Here is a 22,824-nt window from a genome sequence, read left to right on the forward strand (position 1 = left end):
TGTTCTTCTTCTTATACTTCTAATACTTTTTATTATAATTATTATTATATTATTAGTATTGACAATTTCACAAGATAACCCAACCAGGAAAATTACTTTCACACAAAACAATTCCACGTTGGATCCAACTTCAAACAAAAGAAAACCTTAATTTTCTCTTCTTCTCAAGGGCTTCACCGGCGACATTAACCTCAACCGACCGACGGAAAACGAAGACATCTTGTCTCAATCTCTCGCCGAAAGGGAAGACCGGGTAATTCTCCCGACCGCGACGACAACGTCCGGAGGCTTTCACAAGTTTCCTCCGGCGAATACGAGGTTCGTTCCGTTTATTAACCCATCATTTCTTTACAGTACTACTATTTGTTTGCTTTTTTCCTCGGTTAGATTTCTGAATTTCAAATGAGGGTTTAATTTTATTTTAATTTTTTTTCACTTTTTTCTATAAATGAAATTAACCCTATCGCTTTCCCTTTTCGTTATTATTAAAAGGCAAAATGTCTGATTCCTTCTTCTAAACAACAAATTGTGGTGGATTCATGAATTTGAATCATCTCTCTTTAAACATCTATTATTGTTCTTAATCAGATGCGTAGCTGAATCTCATCTCAAGATCTTGAGGCCAATTAAGATACCTTCTTCTTCTTCTTCTTCTTCTTTCTTATCAAATGGATTTTGGATTCCTCGGTAGTAACAACAACCACATTCCTTGGCTTAGTCAAAAAGTGAAAACCACCACCACCATCTCTGCCCTGCCGCCAGAAACACCACCACCACCAAAGGAGGAACAGCAAAGATCAAATCTTGAGGTGAAGTTATTTGGGCGATCACTTCTTCTCCCATTAGTTTTATGGGTTAGTAATTTCCAAACACCTTCACTGATCAACAAAGAATTGAAGAAGAAGCCAGTAGTAATGCATAACAGAGTGGATCATTCGAGAATTCGTTTCAGACCATACGTATCGAAAGTTCCATGGCATACCGGTCCGAGAGCTTTCCTGTCTCAGTTATTTCCTAGATACGGGCATTACTGTGGACCGAATTGGTCGAGTGGGAAAGAGGGAGGATCGCCTGTATGGGACAGAAGGCCTATAGATTGGTTGGATTTTTGTTGTTATTGCCATGATATTGGTTACGATTCTCATGATCAGGCAGATATGTTGAAGGCTGACCTTGCCTTTCTCGATTGTCTGGAGAAACCTAACATGATTGTCAAAGGGGATGCTCGAATTGCCAATCTATACAAGAAGATGTGCACATCAGGTAACTCAGACACATGTACCAGATTGATTATATGAAAGAAAATATTTGAACTTTATTCTGAAATGCAGGTCTGAGAAGTATATTGATTCCTTATAGAAGACATCTGTTGAAGCTGCAGTCAGTTCAAATGGAATTTGGATTTGGATTTGGGTTTGGATGGCTGGGAGATAGGCAATGGAATGTATGGAAGCTGAGAAAGAATCCATGAAACAATTAGAAGTCTATTTCCACATTACTCTTTATTATTATTATTATTATTATTATTATTATTATTATTATTATTATTATTATTGTCTCTACTTTGTTGAGCCAGTATAAGTCTATGCTGTTGATGATATATATATATATAGATATGTATATGTGAAAAACCTAGCGATGTTGATATTTGAACTCGCCCTTGTATATGAAAAACTTGAGTAGTGTGTTTGTAAGTTTTGGTACAAATTTGACCTAATTAGGTCTTAGGATGTATGTATTCTGAAACACTTCTCATAGAATGTATGTACCAACTTAAAAAAAAAAACTTTTTTTATTGTATGACCATGATTATTTTAAAGAAAAAATAAGTTGAAGAATGGGAGAGGATGAGCTTCTCTTATAAGTGGGTTTTGTTTATAAGTTTTTTTTATTACCAGTCATTATTGTTAAGAAGTGAAAATCTCATAAAATAACAGGCAAATACTTCTTAATTACTGGACATTTCATTTTCATTACGCAGATTATACAAGGAAACGTTCTGCCGGAGGAGAGAACATAAACAATAAACATGTTAAAACTCAAGAAACCTGGAATTTCAGAGCTTCACTCTAAAGATTCCTGGAAACTGAACAGTAGTAAACTCTACTACATTAGGAAGCTGCATTAGAAAACAAAAACAAACAAAAAAAACAGTAGAATTGGTTGGTCAGAAGAAAGCCCTGCTTCCATAGAACACCCTTGACCCGTCTTTCTTATTCTTATTCTCATCGTTAAATTTGTTATTGTTCTTGTTATTGTCATTGTTCTGAATTATACCTCCGTTTTTCTCCTCAGCTTCAAGCTTGTGATGATCAAGATCCATTGGAAGCTTCATCTTCGCTAGTGATTCAGTAAATTGTTGCATACTTCTCATATACATGTCCACAATCTGTTGTTGTATTTCCGACTGCTCAACCTCCATTTTCATCTTCCCACTTCGGCTAGGGAAAGCTGATCCAAACTGAACAGAATCATTGCCTTTTTTGTTCTCGCCCTCTTCCTTATTCTCAACTTCCCTTGTCTGATCACCTTTCTTCTTCGAAGTCGGTGTCTCTGGATAAGCCGAAGAACCGTGAGCCTTCTTCTCCATTGAATCAGCAGAAGAGATCCTGTCGTCGCTTAAGCTTGTCATGGTGGAGCTCAAGAACCCGTTGGACGATTCTCCAGAGGAATTAGCAGCCATTTCGTATTCAGGAGAGATGCCAAGATGTAGAAAGGAAGCCAAATCAAAATATCGAGAAACCATCTCTTGATTCTCACTGGCAACATTGATGTCAGGGAATTCAATCCTGGTATACTCAATCGGGTCCAACGTAGATTCTGGCATATTCCTATTGAGAAGCACAACCTCTGAAGTGATGGATGAATTGATAGCTGCTGCTGCTTCAGAAGAAGAAGGAAGGTTGTTTGGGTTGATAGAGAGAGTGAGTTTGACAGTTCCGGCTGGGGAGTGGAACAAATCAGTGGAAGATAGAGTATAGTCTTGGCTGATCTTACCTTTCCCAGATAAAGTGGAAATGGGTACTAAAGCAAAACCAAGAAGTTGATCTTCCATGAAGTTCTTAGCCCTGCTGAGCATCCAAATCTCACATTTGAGGACGACATCGAATTGGGTAATCTTCATGGATAAATTCTGGTTGAAATCTGGGTTTTTTCCGCCTCCTATGATGATTCTTGTAGTGATAGTCTCGTCGGGGTCACATGTAAGTGAGAATTTGGCATAGACATCTTGATTGTCGTAGATACAAATGTTGTGAATGTTTTTGGCATGATGAACATAGATATCCAAGATCCCTGAAAACCCATGACCACCACCGCCGTGATCTGATTCAGCTTGGGGGTTGAAACGAAACCCGGTTGTTGTGTGATTGAATGAATCATCATCATCATCCATCATATTTTGTCAAAGTAGAGAACCGGAGAAGATGTCTGTCCTTTATAAGTTGCCGGAGAAGCCTTAGCTTAAAAGGGAACAACGAGAAGAGGTTTCTTACAGTAGAGACTAAACTAGTGAGGGTGGGTGAAGGAAGGAAGGAAGTTAGGGTGGCAGTAGGTGGGAATGGAACTGTGAGGTCAACATGGAAATCAAAGACAATGGAATTTGAATGATGATGATGATGATGTTGATGGTGTGAGAGAATTGTTGTCTTTCTCTTTCGTTTTTATCAAGATGGTGGGTGAACGATGAAAGAAAGGGGGGGTGGTCTTTGCTTCACACAGCAGCTTCCACTTTGAATGACGAGGGCATGCTCCAATTATGTCCATGGAAGGTCCCGCCAAGGTCACTATCTATCTCTCTATAATATACATATATGATGATGGCTGTAACGCACAATTCACATATGTTATATGTTAATTCCCTTGTTAATGGCCTAAATTCTGCCTTTTCATATTATTATTTCCACTAGATGCCATTAGGAACAGAATGACTAAGTTAGCTCCACTCCCCCCAAAGACAGAAAGTTGCTCTTTCTACTGTTATTGTTGTTGTTGCTGGGCCATTCTTACTTTTCAACTCAAAATTAGGTTGAAACTTCTGTACATCAAAGAATACATTTTCTTTGTTTTACACAATTATATTATCTATTTTCAAACTTAGACAGAATTGGACTCACAACTTAAGATTGAGAGGAAGGGTTTATTGCCAGCCATAGAACTGAAATCAACTGAAGATTGAGAGGGGTTTACTGCAAGATGTGATTTCTTCGATTATCAAACTTCGTCACATCTTACATTTAACAATTTTGTTCATTTAACAATTTTGTTCGGGCCTTAGCTATGAGTAATGAGATGGTCAGATCCGAGCCAACCAAACCTTTTACACCAAAATTATATCTTTTTTCGCTCTATATCCAGAAATCTATAGGTAGTTTCCAAAACAATGAGAAACTCAACTAAAAAAGTTTATGCAATAAAATCTGAATCATACTGTTAACCAAATGGTAAAAAAAAAATTACACGAGATTGGTTAGTTGAAAGAAACAGTTATTAAAGAAAGATAAAGAGGAGTTTTTTATGATACAATTCATGCAGCAACCATGAGGAGCTACTAGAATGCTGTTATTTCACCATATAATAGTTGAAAGCAACCGAAGATGTACAAGAACAATCAGCTAATCATTGAGGCCTAACCTGACCAAAAGCTTCAGATGCCTTTTCAGACGCCACCCTGTTGGCCGCTTCCCTTTTCATTGTTTGCTTGGCCCTGAGACCTAACCTGACCAAAAGCTTCAGATGCCTTTTCAGACGCCACCCTATTGGCAGCTTCCCTTTTCATTGTTCGCTTGGCCCGCCGACCCACCGGCTCTTTCCCCGCACCTCCTCCTCTATTTTTGGTTTGTCGTGATGAGCCAGAAGCACCTCCATCTTCTTTAGGAAGATAAACTGGGGGTGGGGGCCTAGCTTCTTGTCTTCCAGCTCTAACATACCCATTATCTCCCCATCTTCTATTACCAATTCGCAGATTTGTTGAAGAACGGTTATTATAATAAACTTCATCCAGATCATCATGTTCTTCATCATCCACGTAATGAAAATAGTCATCCACCTCATCATTCGACTCCTCAACTATCAAGGGCTTAAACCAAGAAGCTCTCACAAGAAGGCAAACACTCTCCTCCATCATATAGTCATGGATACTGTTTCAATTTCACCATGTAGCAACTTAGGCCTTATTTGATGAAGTGTTTTTTTTATGAATAGAATCGATGAAAAAGAGTTTTAATACCTCCCATCCAGGTAGCGATGAACGCTGAGGGATTCAAACGGATGCTTACACTGGGGGCACGTCGGTTTCTCCTTGTAAGTGGCCCATCTGAGTATGCAAGTCACGCTATAAAGGGTTGAAGTCAGTTTAGTACATAGCCTTAAGTCTATCAATCTACAAAGCTGTTATTATATCAAAAATCAATGAAATGGCAAAGGTATCATTGCCAATTTCCAATTGCCAATTGCCAATTGCCAATTGCAAATGAAGAAAGTACTTAAGATTGTTCAAGACTCTAAACACAAACCAGTAAGCATGATCGCATCCTTTAACCAGGGCAGTCTCCTGGAGAGCTATCTTGTTTAAACAAATAGCACAAGTACCATGATGAATTTCACAATTCACTTGATGTCCCTCTCCTTCACTCTGCTTTACCACCTGAAATGAGAATGAATCAACATTTCACAGTGGGGGAAAATGATGGTGGATTAAAACCCACATCCTTGGTTGACCTAGAAAAACTACAAAAGGGCATACTATCTTTGAAATTGAAATTACAATTACCCCAATTAAAAGTTTTCATTCAATCAGTTGTTGTAAAAGCTGTTAAACTATCTAATATATATATATATATATATATATATATATATATATATATATATATATATATATATATATATATATATAGAACTAATCATCCGAGTTCAAATTTCTCAAGAACGTAACCAAGAAAACATCCGATCGAAAACAGAAGAAAATAGTGATCTGTACCTCTGCTTCTGGGTTGAGAGACATGGTTCGCAATTCGTCAGTTAGCTGTTGAGCGTCGACGAAATCGAAGGATTCGGTCATCTGGGAAAGAAGATAAAAAAAAGAGCCCTAATTTGTGTAGCTATTCTCTGAATGACTGCAACAAAGAGCTGAAAGGTATAGATAGAGGGAGAGAGAGAGAGAGAGATTACAGCGGTGAGATGCTTGGGAATAATTCTTGGATTCCAAAGAAGCGGTATCAGGAATCGGTGAGGGAGACGCGGCCCCGTGAACAGTGACCCAAACCCGACGTGGAGGAAATAAGTCGGGCCAAATCTCAATCTTCTCTTCTTTACTATTATAAATACTTACCCTTTACTGCGCCCCCGCCTCTCTTACTTTTCTTTTTTTCTTTCAGTTGGGCCCGCCGCCCTAGATTAGGGCTAAATTAAAGATTAAACATTTAGTTAAAAAAAACAAAAATTAGTTAGACCGGTTTTAATGATTCGTGAAATAAAAACTTATTAACGTGAAAGAGTTTAAAATCAAAAGGGATGTTTCTATTTAAAAAAAAAATAGAAAAAAAAGTTGAAAAAGTTATTTCTTTTACTCCTCCAGTGCATATAGTATATGTGCCCCGTATTTTTATTACATCATTTAAATTTGATTAGGTGTTTATTTTATTTGATATAACATTTTGTTTAGTGGGATCAAATTTTTCATTCATATTTTTATAATATTAATAATATTCTCAGTGGTTGATGTGTCGTTTGTTGTTCATACCTTACAATTGTCTTGATTTTAGGACGGATTTACGTTAAGACTGAAGGAGGCTTAAGTCCATCCCGAAATATTTTAATTTTTTTTACGCTAAATGTGACATAGTCTCCTAATTTTATATTTTTTTTAAATTTAGTTTTACTATTATTTTTCTAATTTTCAAAAATAGGTCAACTATACATTAATTTACCAATTTTATTTATAAATTTCTAAAACAAATATTTACCGTAACTTTAAATTATAGATTTGTCACTAGTCTTAGTAATCAACAGATATTTAAGTTGAAAGTTATTTTAAGTTTTCTCTATTGTTTTTTTTTACAATATATGGAGATTCGTTAACATTTTTAAGTAAAGATTATTTTGATTCATCACTTATCATGAATCTTTGTAGTGACACTCAAGAATTTATAAAATTGTTGATTTAAAAAAATATATATATATTTTGTTAGTTCTTATTAATTAATTTGATTTTTGTTTACTATTATTATATATTTAAAAATATATATTATAATTAAATGATTTTAGAAATTAATTACTAAGAGATGTTTTGAACATGAATTTTGATATAAATTCAGTCATTCAAATAACCACCACCGACATCAGATCTTTTGTTTATTAAATTATAATTATAAAAATAAATGTTGGTTAGTGTCTTAGAAATTTAGAATTCAAATAACCTTCGGAGCCTAGAAAGTTGATCTCTATCTGAAAATGATGAAGCATCTGACCAGGGACTTAGCTACACCTGGGTAAAATTTTAAATACTTTATATATATATATATAGATAGATTTGTTTAATAAATAGAATTTGTTCAGTTGACTTTGATGTTGAACTTAGTAAAGGAGATCAGGATTAATACAATTTTAATTATAGTTTATTATACTATTATAATTTAAAATATGATTATAAAAGAATGTAAATCATATAATGTAATAGTATTATTCATTTAAAATTACACTTAGATTTTAATTAATTTTAATATAAATTAATTATAAAATAAAGATTAAAATAATAATTTATATAAATATAATGGTAAAATAGTATTTTAAAAATTAATATAATTTATATTTATATAATTTATTATACTATTCTAATTTGAAATATAAATTTAATAAAATAATAATAATTATTATTTTATTTTATAAAAAACCAATATTTTTTAATATACAAATATTTATAATAATATATAAATTTCAATTAATATATATATAAAATATTTATATAAGTTAAAGTATAAGGAATTATATATAAAATAATATAAAGTATATAACAGTATTATTCATTTAAAACTACACTTGTATGATAATTATATATTATTTTTATTAATTTTAATATAATTAATAATACAAATTAATTAAAAGATTAAGATTAAAATAATAAATTATATAAATATAATGATAAAATAGTCTTTTATATTTCATAACTTAGTTAGCTTTGATTTGAAACTAGAGACAACTTTAAATTGTTTAATGTTAATGATATTCACAATTTTGCAAGTGGTCAAGAACTATATTATTTGAGAAGTTGGAGCATTATAAGCTTGATATAGTTAATCAAGAAAGGTTTCAGAATATTTATACATTTCGGAATTATCTCGACGATTTATAGAGAATAAAAAAGCAAATCATTATCACTTAATTGACAGATTGATTCGTCTTGTTTTATCGTTCCTTGTTTCTATTATAATCACGGAACGATCATTCTCAGTTATGAAACATCTTAAAACATCTCTTTGAAATTAAATGAAAGAAGAATTCTTGACAAATTCTATGATTATCTACATTGAAAGAGAGTTTACTATAATGATATATATCAATTCAATAATCGATGAGTTTTATTCAATGAAAAATCGCATAATACAATTTCAATGGTTCGATTGAATGATTTTATAATTTTTCATTTTTGGACAGGTTTTTATTCTCGATTTATCTTTATCTTTTGACCCAATTCCTAATGGCTCAAGCATTTTCGTTAAATAAGTCGTTTTGTTTTTCACGCATACATACCATTGATTGTAGGTTTTCCAAAAGAATTAAAGTTAACCTTAAAAAATCAGAAATTTCTTATCCTCTTGATTGAAGAAAAATGAAAACGTGTAAATGTCACATACCTGTAGAAATTGTTTACTTTAGAAACCCTGTTTGAATAACACAAGCACTGAAAATCACAAAATGAGCGGGAGATTAGAGATGTGCATGGCTTTGATCCTTGTGATTTCTGAACAAGGCGAAGAAAAAGATGATCCCTAGGATAAGGCCAAGCCAGAGCTAGCAATGTGAAGCTAGATTGTTGCTCATTATCTGTTAAATGAATTGGCATTGTCAACTATCTTATTGCACAATGAGTGGTTAGTCTTCATTTTCCTTTCAATGTTTCCAATTAGGTATTAGCATCAAAACAAAGCCCTAATTCAATGACCTAAAGATGAAGCGGTTGCACAACAGTCTCTTAAGATTCTGGGCTTCATTTCATTGAGATGTCGTTGTTAGCTACTGATATCACTAACAACACACAACAAAGCTTTTGTACTTGGTTAACAGTTGGGTCCCCAAGGTTGTGCCCAACTTTCTCCATATTTCGATTGATCGTAAATAACACAATCAGTATTCAGAAGGGTCATATTCTCTTGTCACGAGTCTTTCTCGCAAACTGTTAAATAAATTGTCGTTTAAGTGCGACTTTAGAAGACCACACAAAGTGTTGCCAACAAACATTCTACCATATTAACAATTGTACTTTCCAACAAGATAACTACTTACATACGCATCTATACATTATTCTTTAAATTGGATTAATTCTTCTTCTTCAAATATATGGATCATGGGTATTTTGGTTGTCTTATTTGTTTTTCACTTTTGTTCTTCTTGTTTGTTTGTTGTATAACACTAGTTAGTCACCTACTAAGTACAATCTCCCAATTTTGGTGAAAATTGTTTGTCTACATATATATAAACTATGACAAAATTCAAATGAATATCAAAAGGCAGCAAATACTTTTCTCTTCAATTGGGATTCCATAGAGTTTGAATTATGACAATGGGTTATAAATCGACTATTTAATTTTATTAAACAATATTATTTTTTTGAACAAAACTTTATGAAGTAAATATATAGTATTTTGGTTGATCAATTTAATCATAGAAATGAAATATGAGTAAAAATAATAACTCCCATCAAATGTACCGTAGTTAGAAACTTTGACATAAAGATGTCATTAATTATTAAGTGTTGTTCAAATTGGGTCACAACCGAGAAAGGTGAGCTTAGAGAAATATTAGAGTAATTAAGCTAATATTAGTTAGGAAGATTTATTTTGTAGACTCTAGCTAGTGGTTGGTAAAACAGAGTAAATTCAGTTTACTTTTATCACATTTATATTTTGACGGTTGAGTGTGTTCTCAACTTCTCCCTATAGATTCTCTGTCCCCTTCAGACTTAACTTCAGTCATGTAATAATGTATATATATATAAATACAAGATTGATTGTTTTTCGAATTTTGATATTAAATAATTATAAATATTAAACTGATTTCAAAAGTTATTGAAGAAGGAGGACAATAATATGTATAACTTTATACAAATAAATTTTAGAAAATTATTAGGTGATTTTTTTGAAATTAATTATTTAATGAAAAATAAATAATTTTAATTTTGTTAATTATATTTCATAAAAGTAAAGTCTAATCGTAAATATTTAGAATGATACTGATATGATAAACAAAATGTTTATAAAAATATACACAAATAATTTAATATCAAATTAGCCCTTAGAATTTGACGTTAGGTTATTTGAAAAAATTAATGTATTAAATTATTATAAACTCAAACACACAAAGACCCGGCTTCGGCTTCGTTCAGTTATGGTTTTTAAAAAAAATAAAAAAAATGGAATGATATGAGATGATTTTGAAAAAATAATGATTATTTTTGATAAAAATACTTAGAGAGATATTGATATATATAAATAAAATATAAAATAATAATTTAAATTAAAAATATTTTAATATTTTGGTTAATGATTTAAGTGATGTGATGTATAGAAAGGGAGTGAGTTGATGTTTGATTTTGTATATATATTTTTTTTAAAACACATAACGAACAAGGTAATAATGAGTGGAAAAAAAAAATAGTTTTGAAGAAAAAAAATCAAAAGTAAAGATTAATTTTGGACATAAACGCTTTCAATTAAATGGAAGTAACAACTTCTTGCCTTACAAAAAAATTAAATAATTATAATATTATTTTATATTTAAATTTTATACAAATGAAATAAAATATTTTAATAATTAAAAAAATATATATATTAGTATCAAACTTTCCTTTAGACTTGTTTGATGATTATTAATATTATTTATAGATAGTTCATTATTTAATTTATATTAACAATTCTGTGTTTGGAGAGTGAACGAGTTTGAATGAATAAATAATATTATTTTTTTAATATATACATAATTAAAAAATATTACACTATCAGTCAAATAGTAAATTACTCATCTTCGAATCCGATTATTATTTTAGTACCCGACTCCGACGGGTATATCCCTTTGTATTCTCGTCTCTGATTTGTAGGCATCTAATACCCCATTACCCGATTAATTTTTTTATAAAAATATATAAATTGAAAATAAGAAAGATAACTTTATTAAATAATTTTAAAATTAGTAAATCAAAATGTTGTAAAAACAAATAAAAATATTATTTAAGTTTAAAACAAAACTAAAGAAATTAATAAGAAAAAGATGGAGAAATAACATTCCTTATTTAAAAAAAAGTTTGAAGATAAGAATGAAAGAATAATAAAAAGAGTAAAAAAAAATTAGAATATTAGAAAATAAAATTAAGAGTAAAATATAAATAAAAATAAAGTATTTGAAAAGTCACATCAATTTTTTTTTTAAATAATTTTTTTTTATTAATATAAACGGATCAATTAAAACAGGTCAATATATTACATATTAAATTAAACTTTCTTTATTTGTATTATATTTAAAATATTAATTAAATACTAAAATCATTTTAATCATTTATTAAAATAACTCATAATAATTAAAGAAAATCATTATCCCTTTATCTTATCAAAATAATCTTTTATATAACATTTATTTTTTACCAAAATATTCCAATAACCATTCTTTCAAATAATCCAATAATCTCCAAATATCACAAGTCAGACAATTGCTCAAAGGAACTCGTTTGATCTATGTATTTTTAAATTTCCAAATAACTCAAGATCACCACCACTTTTTTGGTGGTGTTTATTAAAATTTGTTTCATGTGTGAGTTATTTCATAATTATTTAAAAAATATTCACTTAACTTCTTTATTATATAAAAAATTTATTATTATTATCTAATCTAAAATAAACCCAGCGTTTGAAAACCGAAAGAATCCAATGTTGGAATAGTAGAAATTAAATAATAATAATAAATTTACATTTATGGTAAATAAAAAAAGAAGAGAAAAAGTATAGATAGGGTTTATAGGTAGGTAGCTAGCTATATAGGGGGACTAAACCCTATAACCTATAAAACCAACCCCTACGGCTACTAGGAATGATAAAAGTTGGTGCATGGCTTTGCCATTGCATAAAGCCTGCATTTTTTCAGCATTTACTTCCCTCCAGGTTGGGCCCCCCACCCCTTTTCTTCTTCTCTACTTTTACCCATTTCCTCAGTTTTTTACCACCCTTCATTTTCATCACTATTATTAAATAGTTACCATCTTCTTCTTTCTTTCAAATTTGTTTAATTATATATCAAGACTGTGATTTGGTAGGAGTTAACTATCAAATCAATTAATTTGTCAACAAAAATAAGAAAATACCCATACCATTTTTAATAATTTACCCAATAAAAAAACCCTAAAAAAAGGAAGAGAAGAACAAACAAGGTCCAAGAATAAACTTTCAGAAAGTTGACTCACAAACACAAAAAAGAGAGTAAGAGCAGGCAGGCAGAAAGCAACAGAAGAAGCAGAAGTAGCAGCTTTGGCTTATGATGAACCTTCTTTATACTATTACTACTACTATTGCACTGTCTACTAGGCAACCCTATCTTCCATACAATCTGTTCTACTCTCTCTCTCTCCAAACTTCAGTCTAAACACATGCATGCAGATCAAGATCAAATTTAAAAATCATATATTATTCAGATTCAATTGAGTTATTCTAATTAATCTATATGCAGATCAATTATTTTGTGTATTCAGACATATTTTTCCCTCCCATCCAGATGGCAACAGTAAACCTGTGCTTCTACAAAGAACTCTAACTAGTCATGCTTAAGAGTTAATTATACAATATGAATGATGATTACAAGAGAAATAAATGGTGAACGTTCAAGTCAAAATATTATAAAATCATCATATCATTAAACCAAGTTCAGTTCCAGCTATAATATTATAATTAGGTCAAAATATAAAGTGTAATTAGTAAAAGATTGATAATTAGTTAGATCTTACAAACTTGCAAGGCTAACCTAGCTAGTTCTTATTTTTTGTTCCAGAGAAGATAGACTGGATGGTATACCTTCAAATGGGCATGTCACTTAATAATAATGACCTTTTTAAAAATAAATTTAGTACATAATTCATCCTAAAAAACCCAAGATCAAACAAGCCCCAGGAGGATGAAGAAAGAGTAAACATCTTGAACTGAGAAAAAAACAAATTATTTAGATTATAAAAAGCAAGCAGCAGGTAGATAATACTTTGGCATCCTAAACCCTAAAGTATACCCTAGAATATATATATATAGTTAGCTAAAAGTTGTTCAAATAACAAACCACCATTTTAGGAAACATTTTAATCTTCTGATCAGATCAGCCCAGACTTGCAGATAATCAGATCAGAGCTACCTATTTATAGATATATAGATACAATATATATATACCTTCTTCTTCAGCAGACATTAGCTCTGACCTTATCACATGCACATCCACCATATGTTCATAACATTATATAGACAATAAATTCTACCCCAATACTAACATATTATCTAGAATCACCAAGAAATGCAATACTAGAAATTCAATCTCAATGAAAGAAAACTGTGAGGCATGGTTAGCTAGCTAGGTATTCAATGCATGATTGGGATAGACTAATATTGCAGTTGTCACTCTCATCCACAAGAAGAAACCCTTATCATTCAGAATTTGTCCAACAGATTTTGATTCATTGGATCCTTGAATGGAAATCAAAAGCTACCCACCCCAAGTGCATTAATGAATTAGAATGCATCACTATATTATATACTATATAATCATTCATAAACCCAAATAGGATCCAAGTTTGATAATCAACAATTCTTCAGTTAAAAACATCTGGATCTAAAAGCATATCTACATATGTTTGGAAACTAAACTTAATCAGAGACATATTCAAAAATCTGAATCCAAATGGGGCCAAAGATCTGAGTGTTGTCAATAGAAACCAAACATAAGCATCAATGGAAAGTATATGCATATTCAATAAATGTTTTGCTTGTTAGCAAGAATTGGGCAAATTTATTGAAGACATTCATGAATATAGCTATTTATGATATTTACAACTAGTCATGAACATATACATAGATTTAGTTGAAAACATAAGAAATGATAAATCAAAATTTCTACATTCATTTAATGTAAGTATGCTATTATTAGTACAAGGATAAATGTACCTATATGATCACAGTGAGTATGGCCAACATTCTACTACTTTAAATTAAGTTGCTGTTATGATGCATCACACCCATGAACAAAGTCTTATAAATTAACATAAAATTGAATTGAGTAAAACTATTTTATATTTAAGGTTGAGAAAAGACAAGTACAACTAATTCTGAGTGGCTTGCAAAACATGATGGAAATAAACAATTGATTTGTCCTAATAAAACAAATTGGGTGGCAACAAACCTTTGTTAACAAAGGTGAAGACATAGAGGATTTCACAATTTAAAAATAATAACTTTGAACCACTACAACAGTTCTCCTGTTCATCAAAATACATGTCAATAGTGGTGCAGCTGAATCAAGACATCCAAACAAATTAAGTTTTTATTTGAAAGGAAAAGACTTTTCATTAATCCACAGTTTTAGGCAAATCTGTGATGAAACCCTTGAAGAAAAACAATTAAGTACTAAGACATCATGACAAGGGTTATCATGAATTCAACATACCATATTAAGAGACTAGGGTTAATTCATGATCAACCAAAACTATGACTGATATTATTTATCGAAGAAAAATCAATCAACATCAAGTATGGACTATATGCTCATGCTACTTAATACTATATATGGAAGAGGAATGAAAGGAAATCATAGGGTCTAAAATGTAAATGATATATATCCCATTTAACTGTCATTCCAGTTTAGGTATAAGGATGGTGAAATAAAGCTCTACCATTGAAGCAAAAAGTGTAAGGCAAGTGATGAACCAAATATAGGAATCAAACAAAATCGCTAAACTTATAATAATAATGAGTTGAACATTACATAATTCTGATTAAAATTCATAAAATGATTGGATTTCGCAATTTGGACTATTCAGTCACGAGAGTTTCTAATGCAAAATGAAAATCCAATTGTAATGATGAATTTAGGAAAGCATATAATCCAGATTAATAAATGAGTTAGAAATATTGCCCACTTACTTCAAATTTGTCACTAACCACACATACCCAAAAGAATATGATTATTAAATTGTGGAGAAAAAGATATCTCTTTCGGCTAATGATGATCTCCGCCCCCTATATATAACTACACAAGGAAAAAGGTTAGTGATAAACATGATGAACAAGAGCATTTCAACTTATGGACCAAAACCCCAAAAAGAATGTGAAATTTGGGAAGGGGGGAATATGAAATTTCCAAGAATCCAGTTAATAATAGTAGCCGGCAATGGAAGAAATCAATTAATTACTATACTACAATATTGCATTTTATGAGATGTCTTTAAATTATTATTATTATTATTGTTTCATCAAATTGACAATAATATTATTCTGATTTAATTAACCATCAATTGATTTGATTACCATAAGCTGAACCTCCTCCTCCTCCACCTCCTAGCAGACCAATGCCGGATGCAACATAAACCTCCGACGGGTCCATCACCGGAGGAGAGGAGGTGGAGCCGCCATTCCTCCCTCCTCCTAAATGCAAATCGGATATGTTTGGAAACCCATCTCTTGCCTCAACTCCTTGATCGTATAAGAATCCTTTGAAAACATGGCCGCCAATCTTGACAACTGCTTGGTATGCATATTCATCGTCTCCGTCGTCCATGGCGGTGACCCTCACGCACTTAAACACCGCCGGAGCACGCACTTGTCCAGGAAGTGTCTCTTTGAAACTGGCTTCTACAGATAGATTAGAAGAAAAGAAAGAAAAGGGTTTGTTTGAGTTGAGATGTCATAAAATATAAGAATTAAAGAGAAAGAGAAAGAAAAAGAGGACCTTGGTGGCTAGAAGTAGTCTCGAAGCTTCTAGAAGTAGAGGTGTGGGATGTAGTAGTGGTTTGAGATGTGATGAGACGAGGTTTCTTGGTGCCGGAGGTGGAACCTGAGGAACCGGCAGTGACGGCGTTAGGGACAATGAGCTGGCGTTCACGGCGACGCGCGGCGGAGACCCACGTGCTTTTCACGTGGGTAGTACAATCAAATCCTCTACTCTGGCAGCAAGTCCTGCAACGTCGATGCGAACAATCTTTCTTTGCCTGATTCCCACAGTCCTGACAACTCAAAGTCCCCCCCGCACCCGTTGACGACGACGAACCTCCTCCTCCTCCGCCTCCACTTCCTCCTTGCAAATAGTTCACCGGCTGCTGATTCTGCCAGACCTGAATTCCGGCCGTAGAATTTGGTCCATTAATTTGATCAGAAATCATACCATCGTGGTGGTGGTGGTGGTGAAAGGTTGAAGCTGGTGCGACGACATACACGTCGCGTAAATGACCCACCATACCCATATCGTGGGGTACCCCGTAATTGATTTGTCGAGCAACTGAGGAAGATTGCCACATAGCTCCGGTTCCACCTCCGGCGGCGGCGGAGGCTGAGGCGGGGGCATTGAAACCTAGAGAGAGGTCCTCGGGCGGTCGAGCAGTAGAGGAAGACGAATTAGCTACTCCTCCCCCGCCCCAGTCAGCAAAAGCAGTACCAGAATCTGATGGAAACCTCCTTGTAGTAGCCACAACTACTGATTTGGGTAATTAAAGGGGAGAAATGGTTTTTTGGGGGGTAATCTCTCCTTCTGACAACAAAATAAAATAAAAAAATAGAATTGAGTATATCTTGTTCTAGATCTTGGCAAAATTTATGTGGGTAAGTTGTTATGCGTAGTAAGTGGGGTCTCTCTGAAATTCTCTCAGAGAGAGAGAGAGAGAAAGGAAAAAGAGAGAAGACGAAGAAGAAGATCACGTTGTTAGATGATAATTACAACAACAACTGGTGCTGGGTGCTGGCTGCTGGGTGCTGCTGATGCAGAGACTGGTGGGTCTGCTGGGAAGCTACTACTACTACAATACTGCTACTTATTACTGCCGCTTGCTTTTATTTATTTTCCGATAAAAGAAGAGAGAGACCACTTCTGAACTTCTTTCCCTTGCAGGTATGATGATGGCAGAAGTTTCAAGAGAGAAAGTGATCGAATACAATATTATTAACAATTAACAAACCCTTCCCAATTCCTTCCCTTTTCTTTCTGATCTCCTCCTCCTCCTCTGCTCTTCTTCTCTCAACATCATATCATCTTCTTCTTCCTTCTTCCCAGTCCTTTCTCTTTCCTTTACAAAAATGGGTTCTTCTCTCTCTCTCTCTCTCTCCAATAATCACACTCAAACTAACTGTAGTTAGAGAGAGAGAGAGAATGCAAGTAAAAAAGACTTTTGTTCCATGCCTTTTCTATGCTTGTGGATCCTGCCTCTCAAATTTTCTCGTCCACGCATAAATCCCCCTATTCTTTACTTTTAATACATTTTTCACTTTTTTTAACTTATCCAATTCTTTTACACTCCAAATTTAAGTTTTTTATTTTATATTCTTAATAATACTTAAGACAAATAATATTTAAATAAACTAAATCAAAATCTAAATCAAACTAAGCATAACTACGCCTTTTTCATATAAATATATAAATGTGAAAGACCAAATCTTTATATTAAAAGTCAAGACCAAAGTTGTAGTTTTTTTTTACATTAGGGTTTATTATTTAAAATAAATTATTACGATTATATTTCATAAAGGCTTTTTATTTGAAAAATATTATCTTCAAAACATTTTGTTACTAGTGGGTATAAATTGTAATTACTAAACAAAATAAAAGTACTTATTAAAACAAAGTTAGCCATTTTTAAAAAAAAATTCTAAAAGTTAAAAGAATGAAATTGTAAATTATTTTAATCTTATCAGTCTTTCATTTTTGTTTTTCTTTATATGTATGGGTCACCATGGTTCAAGCAAGAATAATCTCAACATTCCTTTTACCTTTCACAATTTTGCTTACCCAAAACGAAATCTTTAACATCTCTCACATAGCAATTGTAACATTCCAAGGGTTTGAAGAACTTTATTGACATTACTATATTAATTTAGAAAGTAGATTTTATCATTCAAATATACAATATTATCGTGTCAAAACTAATTCAAATGTAAAATTATAATTGTTTGTGTTTTTATAATCACATCTTCATTAGAAAAGTAAAGAATATTTATATCACATTTCTAAATTTATGAAATCAAATTTATTTTTATTTGATATAAATATTATTATATTTTAAGTTCGATAGTTTAATTGTCAAAGTTGATTACTTCAATGTCAATATTTCATTCTAGTATGAATGTCTTAAAATTAAAGTGAAATAATGTTTTTTCTAATTTGTAAATTTTAAAATATAATAATAAATTAAGTTTGAATTACAAATTTATCTTGAATCAAATCAAACATATTTAAACAAGTGAATTGAATAATCTAGACAAATAATAATAACAATTAAACTCACTAGTGTTAGTATATTAAATAAACTCAATATTATTGTAGATGAACATTTAATAAATAAGCGTTTGAATAAACTCATTAAAACTGCACATGTTATATATTTAACCATAAGGTCCATGACACTCAACTACTTTGTGTCTATACGTCAATTACATATTTATTTCAATTACAATAATTGTAACAAAACAAAGAAACAACAATAAATAAATAATAAATAAATGTCTTTAACCTAAAAAACTATTGATATGTAAAATAAATAAATAAATAATATTTTGATATTTTAAATAATAAATTGATTAATAAAAATATAAGAGTAAAATTTTCTATCATTTAAAGATTCCTAGCTAAAGACAGTTTTTTTTATGTTGTGTTATTTATAATTTGTTGTAGATTTTTTTTTCTTCTAAAAACAATTTTATTTTAAAAAAATAGATTATTTTAAATTTAAATTTATTTACTTACTCACTGTAATGTATTTTTGTATTTCAAATTAAAATTTAAAAAAATGAATAAAGTTATTTTAGTATTTTGTTTAAAATTTACTCTTCAAATGATAAAAGTTATGTTAAGATATCTAATATAACATGTTCATGTTGGATATTTAAAAGTAGTGGGTAGATAGTTGAAAATATATAAGAACATGTGATATGTAATTAATTATTTTAAAATTAAAAAAATTATAGCATGAGACAGCTGGAAGCCGTGTTATAGTGTAATTAATTTAGGTTTAAATTGTTGCAGTCGCCGCCGCATTTAAAGAGTAGAAATGCGTAATTATGAAGGTAGAGTAAAGAAGACACCTACAAAACATAAATAAATTTTAAATAATTTATTTTATATTATTATTATTATTACAAATACTTTTTGGTGTGCGGCGCACATGCTTGATGCTTCTACCATTAGTTCCTTTTTTTAAGCTAGTTCCGAATGACACTGTTTTATTGTTTTGAATAACCTATATTCAAATTATAATCAACAATAATAATAATAATAATGTACTGTTAAAAACAAATCATCTCAAATGGTAATGGTTTGATTTTATCACCAATTCGATTCATGGTTGCATTGGACATAGTGAGTGTATTTAAGATTTATTATTTTATCATTATATATTAATACTTTTTTAAGTGTTTTTATCCAAAAATATTTTTACCACTTTAAAATCATAATTAATCATTAACTTTTAAATAACCTTATTTTTTTTAAAAAACACTTATTCGAACCAGGCTCAAATGCCTTAGTTTGAAAATAATAATAATAATTTATAATATAGTCATTATATAAAGGGTTGAGTATAATAACTTAAGTAATAAAAGTAACACATAAAAAGACCAAATGTTACCCATATATATATATTTAAGTTGTGATTTAAAGGGTGTAATAATGTAAATATAAAGCGAAACCATATATTATATGGAGGGATAAAGTGACCAGCCTTCTTTACAAAACAATTATAAAACAAACAAATAAGTAGATGCATATATGAATAGTGTGTACTATGAATGTTTTGTTTTAATTTTGAGAAATTTAATTAGCCTTCGATGATAGTTATATCCTTCGCTATAAGTTTGAGTTAGACGTTTTTAATAAAAATAAATAAATTCGAGACTTGTGCTATTTAAGATATCCTAAAAAAAGTTGAAATCATTTAATATAACACATTATTCAGAATATCTTCATCCATATAAAAAAAAATGTAAAAACCAAAAAATAAAATCTAAAACAATCACAACAAAGCTAAGACTCACATGCACAAAATAACCCGGTAAATCAACAATAAAAAATAACAAATGATATAAAAAATATTGCAACAATTATGAAAATGACACCTCAAGTTTACAAAATAAACCTAAAGTATGACTAGATTCCTTATTTGTTTCATCATAATTAGCATGCACCTTTTATTTTATTTTTTAACTAAAAGTTAATATCACTATATATATAAATTATGAAGGATGGGATTTTGAAGTGACTATTATTTTCCTTTTTTTATAACAGGGATTGTTCTGGATCATGATATAAATTATAATGTTATTATATTTTACAAACATATTTTTGGTAATGATTTTATATTATTTTTTTCTTTCATCATACAAATTGATACAAATGTTTATGATTTTTTATTTTTAATATGTTCTGAAATGTACTAAGATACCTTAGAAATCTATTATTGAATTATTTGTTACTAATTTTTTTTTATCATATTTTTTAATTCTCATACAAATAATGAATTAATAATTTTTTTTAAAAAAAAAACATTTATCTTAAAAATAAAGAAAAAATCATTTAAGTATAACGATAAAACATGATAGAAAAAAAAGCTCATAAATTTCTAAATATAAATTAATTAATTTTATTATTTAAAAGAAAATTATATATATATATATACTAAAATAATATCTCTATTTTAACGTTTTAGGTGTAAATTGAATAGGTTACATTTGATATTTTAGCACCTACTCTACTCTTGCGACTTAAATATATATAATTGCAATTAATTTGTTTCTTTATATATATTTAAATTTAAAATAAAACTTTACTTCTAAATTATTCTCACTATTTCAACTATACCTTAATAAGATAAATAAATTAATTGAAGATATGTTAAAATAAGTAAATTTTACCGAACTAAGATAACTTAATTGGTAAGAGTGATTTTTAAGAAACTAAATGTCTCAATCTTATCTTCTTATATTAAAAACAATATACAGATAAATAAAATAAGTAGAATTTTAGTTTAAATTTAAAAATATACCAAGTTAAATAATTATTGTCAATGGCGGATCTACATTAGAGTTGAAGGTATGCTTAAGCTCATTGCGATTTTTTTTTTTTTTTGACATTTTTTACATTTTAAATGTGAAATAATACCTAATTTTATAATTTTTAAATTGATTTAATTATTTATTTTTATAATTCTCAAAAATAAATAAAACTTATGCTAGTTTACTCATTTTATACGATATTTTTAAAAAAAATAATTCAAACCCACCTAACTTCAAATTATGGATTTGTTCTTAATTATTATATTAAAACAACTATTTAATAAATACAAAAATCTTACTCATCTATATTCAAGTCACACTATTACAAAAACAAAAATTATGAATTCAATCTTTTACTTATAATTATAGATTCCACCTTTTAAAATAATAATAATTAATTTTTTTAATTCCGTTTGTTATAAAAAAAAATTATATATATTCTATCAATTGATTAATTATTATCCATTGTATGAATCACATTTTAAGCAAGATTAATGGCAAATACAATATAATTAAATATATGACTATTATTCTCAATGAAGTCAAAATTCAGGGACAAATATTACCCTTTTGCCCTTTATATGGGGCCCAGTTCGGTTTACAAAAAAAATCACTCCTTTGCTAACTATACAGCACACAATAAATTTATTAAAAAAATAGTTAATTCATTATTCTTATAGAAAAGTTGTTGAATAGGTTTAGATAGATGGTAATCCAAACAGGGCCTAATGGGATCGGTGATTATCGTTTTGTCCAAACGCGGCCTAATGAAAGAGACACGGATGCCGAAAAAAGGGGAAGTCGCCTTCTTCCCTGTCACGTCAAACGTTAATTCCCATACTTTGTACAATTTAAAGTCTCGTTTGTTGCACTTCAAATTAAAGCTTTCAGGCCTGTTTGATTTAGAATTAGTATCATTTCACTTATCACATGAATATGTGGCGATTAAATAACAAATTGTTACATTAATTTTAAAAGAACAACTTATAACTCAAATCAAATATACTCAAACTCGTTGAACAAATACGTTAGATTGACAATTGAGTAAAATTTACCTAACCATCTAAATTGAAACAAATCAAATAACCTTTTTAAATCGAATTCAATAATTCAGTTGCTTGATTTACTGATAGTCGAATGACCAATTGATTGATTAAAATTTAAAAATATACATAATTTAATTAGAACTTATAATTTACATAAGTCATTTTTAATAATAATACAATAAATATATTTAGTTATTTGTTTTTCAAAGTTAATATACATGTAAGTTTTTCAAATCAAATTTAATTATTAATTATATTAATGTTTAATAATATTTTGACAAACAAACAATGACTAAACT

At 30.1% G+C, this 22,824-nt stretch overlaps 4 protein-coding genes across 4 annotated transcripts; 1 reads left to right on the top strand and 3 right to left on the bottom strand.

Moving 5' to 3' along the window:
- Window positions 1–1,800, top strand: LOC124925985. The gene is made up of 3 exons (XM_047466136.1): window positions 1–318; window positions 589–1,263; window positions 1,332–1,800. The coding sequence occupies exons 2-3, from the start codon at window positions 669–671 to the stop codon at window positions 1,469–1,471; spliced, it is 735 nt and encodes a 244-aa protein (XP_047322092.1). The 5' UTR covers window positions 1–318; window positions 589–668; the 3' UTR covers window positions 1,472–1,800.
- Window positions 1,801–1,925: 125 nt separating this feature from the next.
- On the bottom strand, window positions 1,926–3,904 carry LOC124927588. The gene has a single exon (XM_047468032.1). It carries the CDS (start codon window positions 3,395–3,397, stop codon window positions 2,168–2,170), a length of 1,230 nt encoding a protein of 409 aa, XP_047323988.1. The 5' UTR covers window positions 3,398–3,904; the 3' UTR covers window positions 1,926–2,167.
- Window positions 3,905–4,390: 486 nt separating this feature from the next.
- LOC124926229 lies at window positions 4,391–6,304 on the bottom strand. The gene is made up of 5 exons (XM_047466423.1): window positions 6,169–6,304; window positions 5,978–6,058; window positions 5,514–5,644; window positions 5,228–5,332; window positions 4,391–5,138 (listed from the first exon to the last, which is right to left on the bottom strand). Exons 2-5 carry the CDS (start codon window positions 6,056–6,058, stop codon window positions 4,658–4,660), a joined length of 798 nt encoding a protein of 265 aa, XP_047322379.1. The 5' UTR covers window positions 6,169–6,304; the 3' UTR covers window positions 4,391–4,657.
- A 9,111-nt stretch (window positions 6,305–15,415) lies between these two features.
- On the bottom strand, window positions 15,416–17,591 carry LOC124927865 (protein LATERAL ROOT PRIMORDIUM 1-like). Its single transcript, XM_047468354.1, has 2 exons — window positions 16,177–17,591; window positions 15,416–16,079 (listed from the first exon to the last, which is right to left on the bottom strand). Exons 1-2 carry the CDS (start codon window positions 16,739–16,741, stop codon window positions 15,739–15,741), a joined length of 906 nt encoding a protein of 301 aa, XP_047324310.1. The 5' UTR covers window positions 16,742–17,591; the 3' UTR covers window positions 15,416–15,738.
- Window positions 17,592–22,824: the final 5,233 nt, after the last annotated feature.

Source organism: Impatiens glandulifera, chromosome 2 (genome assembly GCF_907164915.1).
Source record: "Impatiens glandulifera chromosome 2, dImpGla2.1, whole genome shotgun sequence".
NCBI lineage: Eukaryota > Viridiplantae > Streptophyta > Magnoliopsida > Ericales > Balsaminaceae > Impatiens > Impatiens glandulifera.

Bases quoted from the DNA above. Each gene is read 5' to 3' on its own strand.
- LOC124925985 (XM_047466136.1), top strand. From the start codon at position 669: ATGGATTTTGGATTCCTCGGTAGTAACAACAACCACATTCCTTGGCTT. The intron at 1,264-1,331 runs GTAACTCAGACA...TCTGAAATGCAG, and splicing joins CAAGAAGATGTGCACATCAG to GTCTGAGAAGTATATTGATT.
- LOC124927865 (XM_047468354.1), bottom strand. From the start codon at position 16,741: ATGTGGCAATCTTCCTCAGTTGCTCGACAAATCAATTACGGGGTACCC. The intron at 16,080-16,176 runs GTCCTCTTTTTC...ATCTATCTGTAG, and splicing joins GACTACTTCTAGCCACCAAG to AAGCCAGTTTCAAAGAGACA.
- LOC124927588 (XM_047468032.1), bottom strand. From the start codon at position 3,397: ATGATGGATGATGATGATGATTCATTCAATCACACAACAACCGGGTTT.
- LOC124926229 (XM_047466423.1), bottom strand. From the start codon at position 6,058: ATGACCGAATCCTTCGATTTCGTCGACGCTCAACAGCTAACTGACGAA. The intron at 5,333-5,513 runs GTTTGTGTTTAG...AACCCTTTATAG, and splicing joins GGATGCGATCATGCTTACTG to CGTGACTTGCATACTCAGAT. The intron at 5,139-5,227 runs GTATTAAAACTC...AAATTGAAACAG, and splicing joins CATCGCTACCTGGATGGGAG to TATCCATGACTATATGATGG.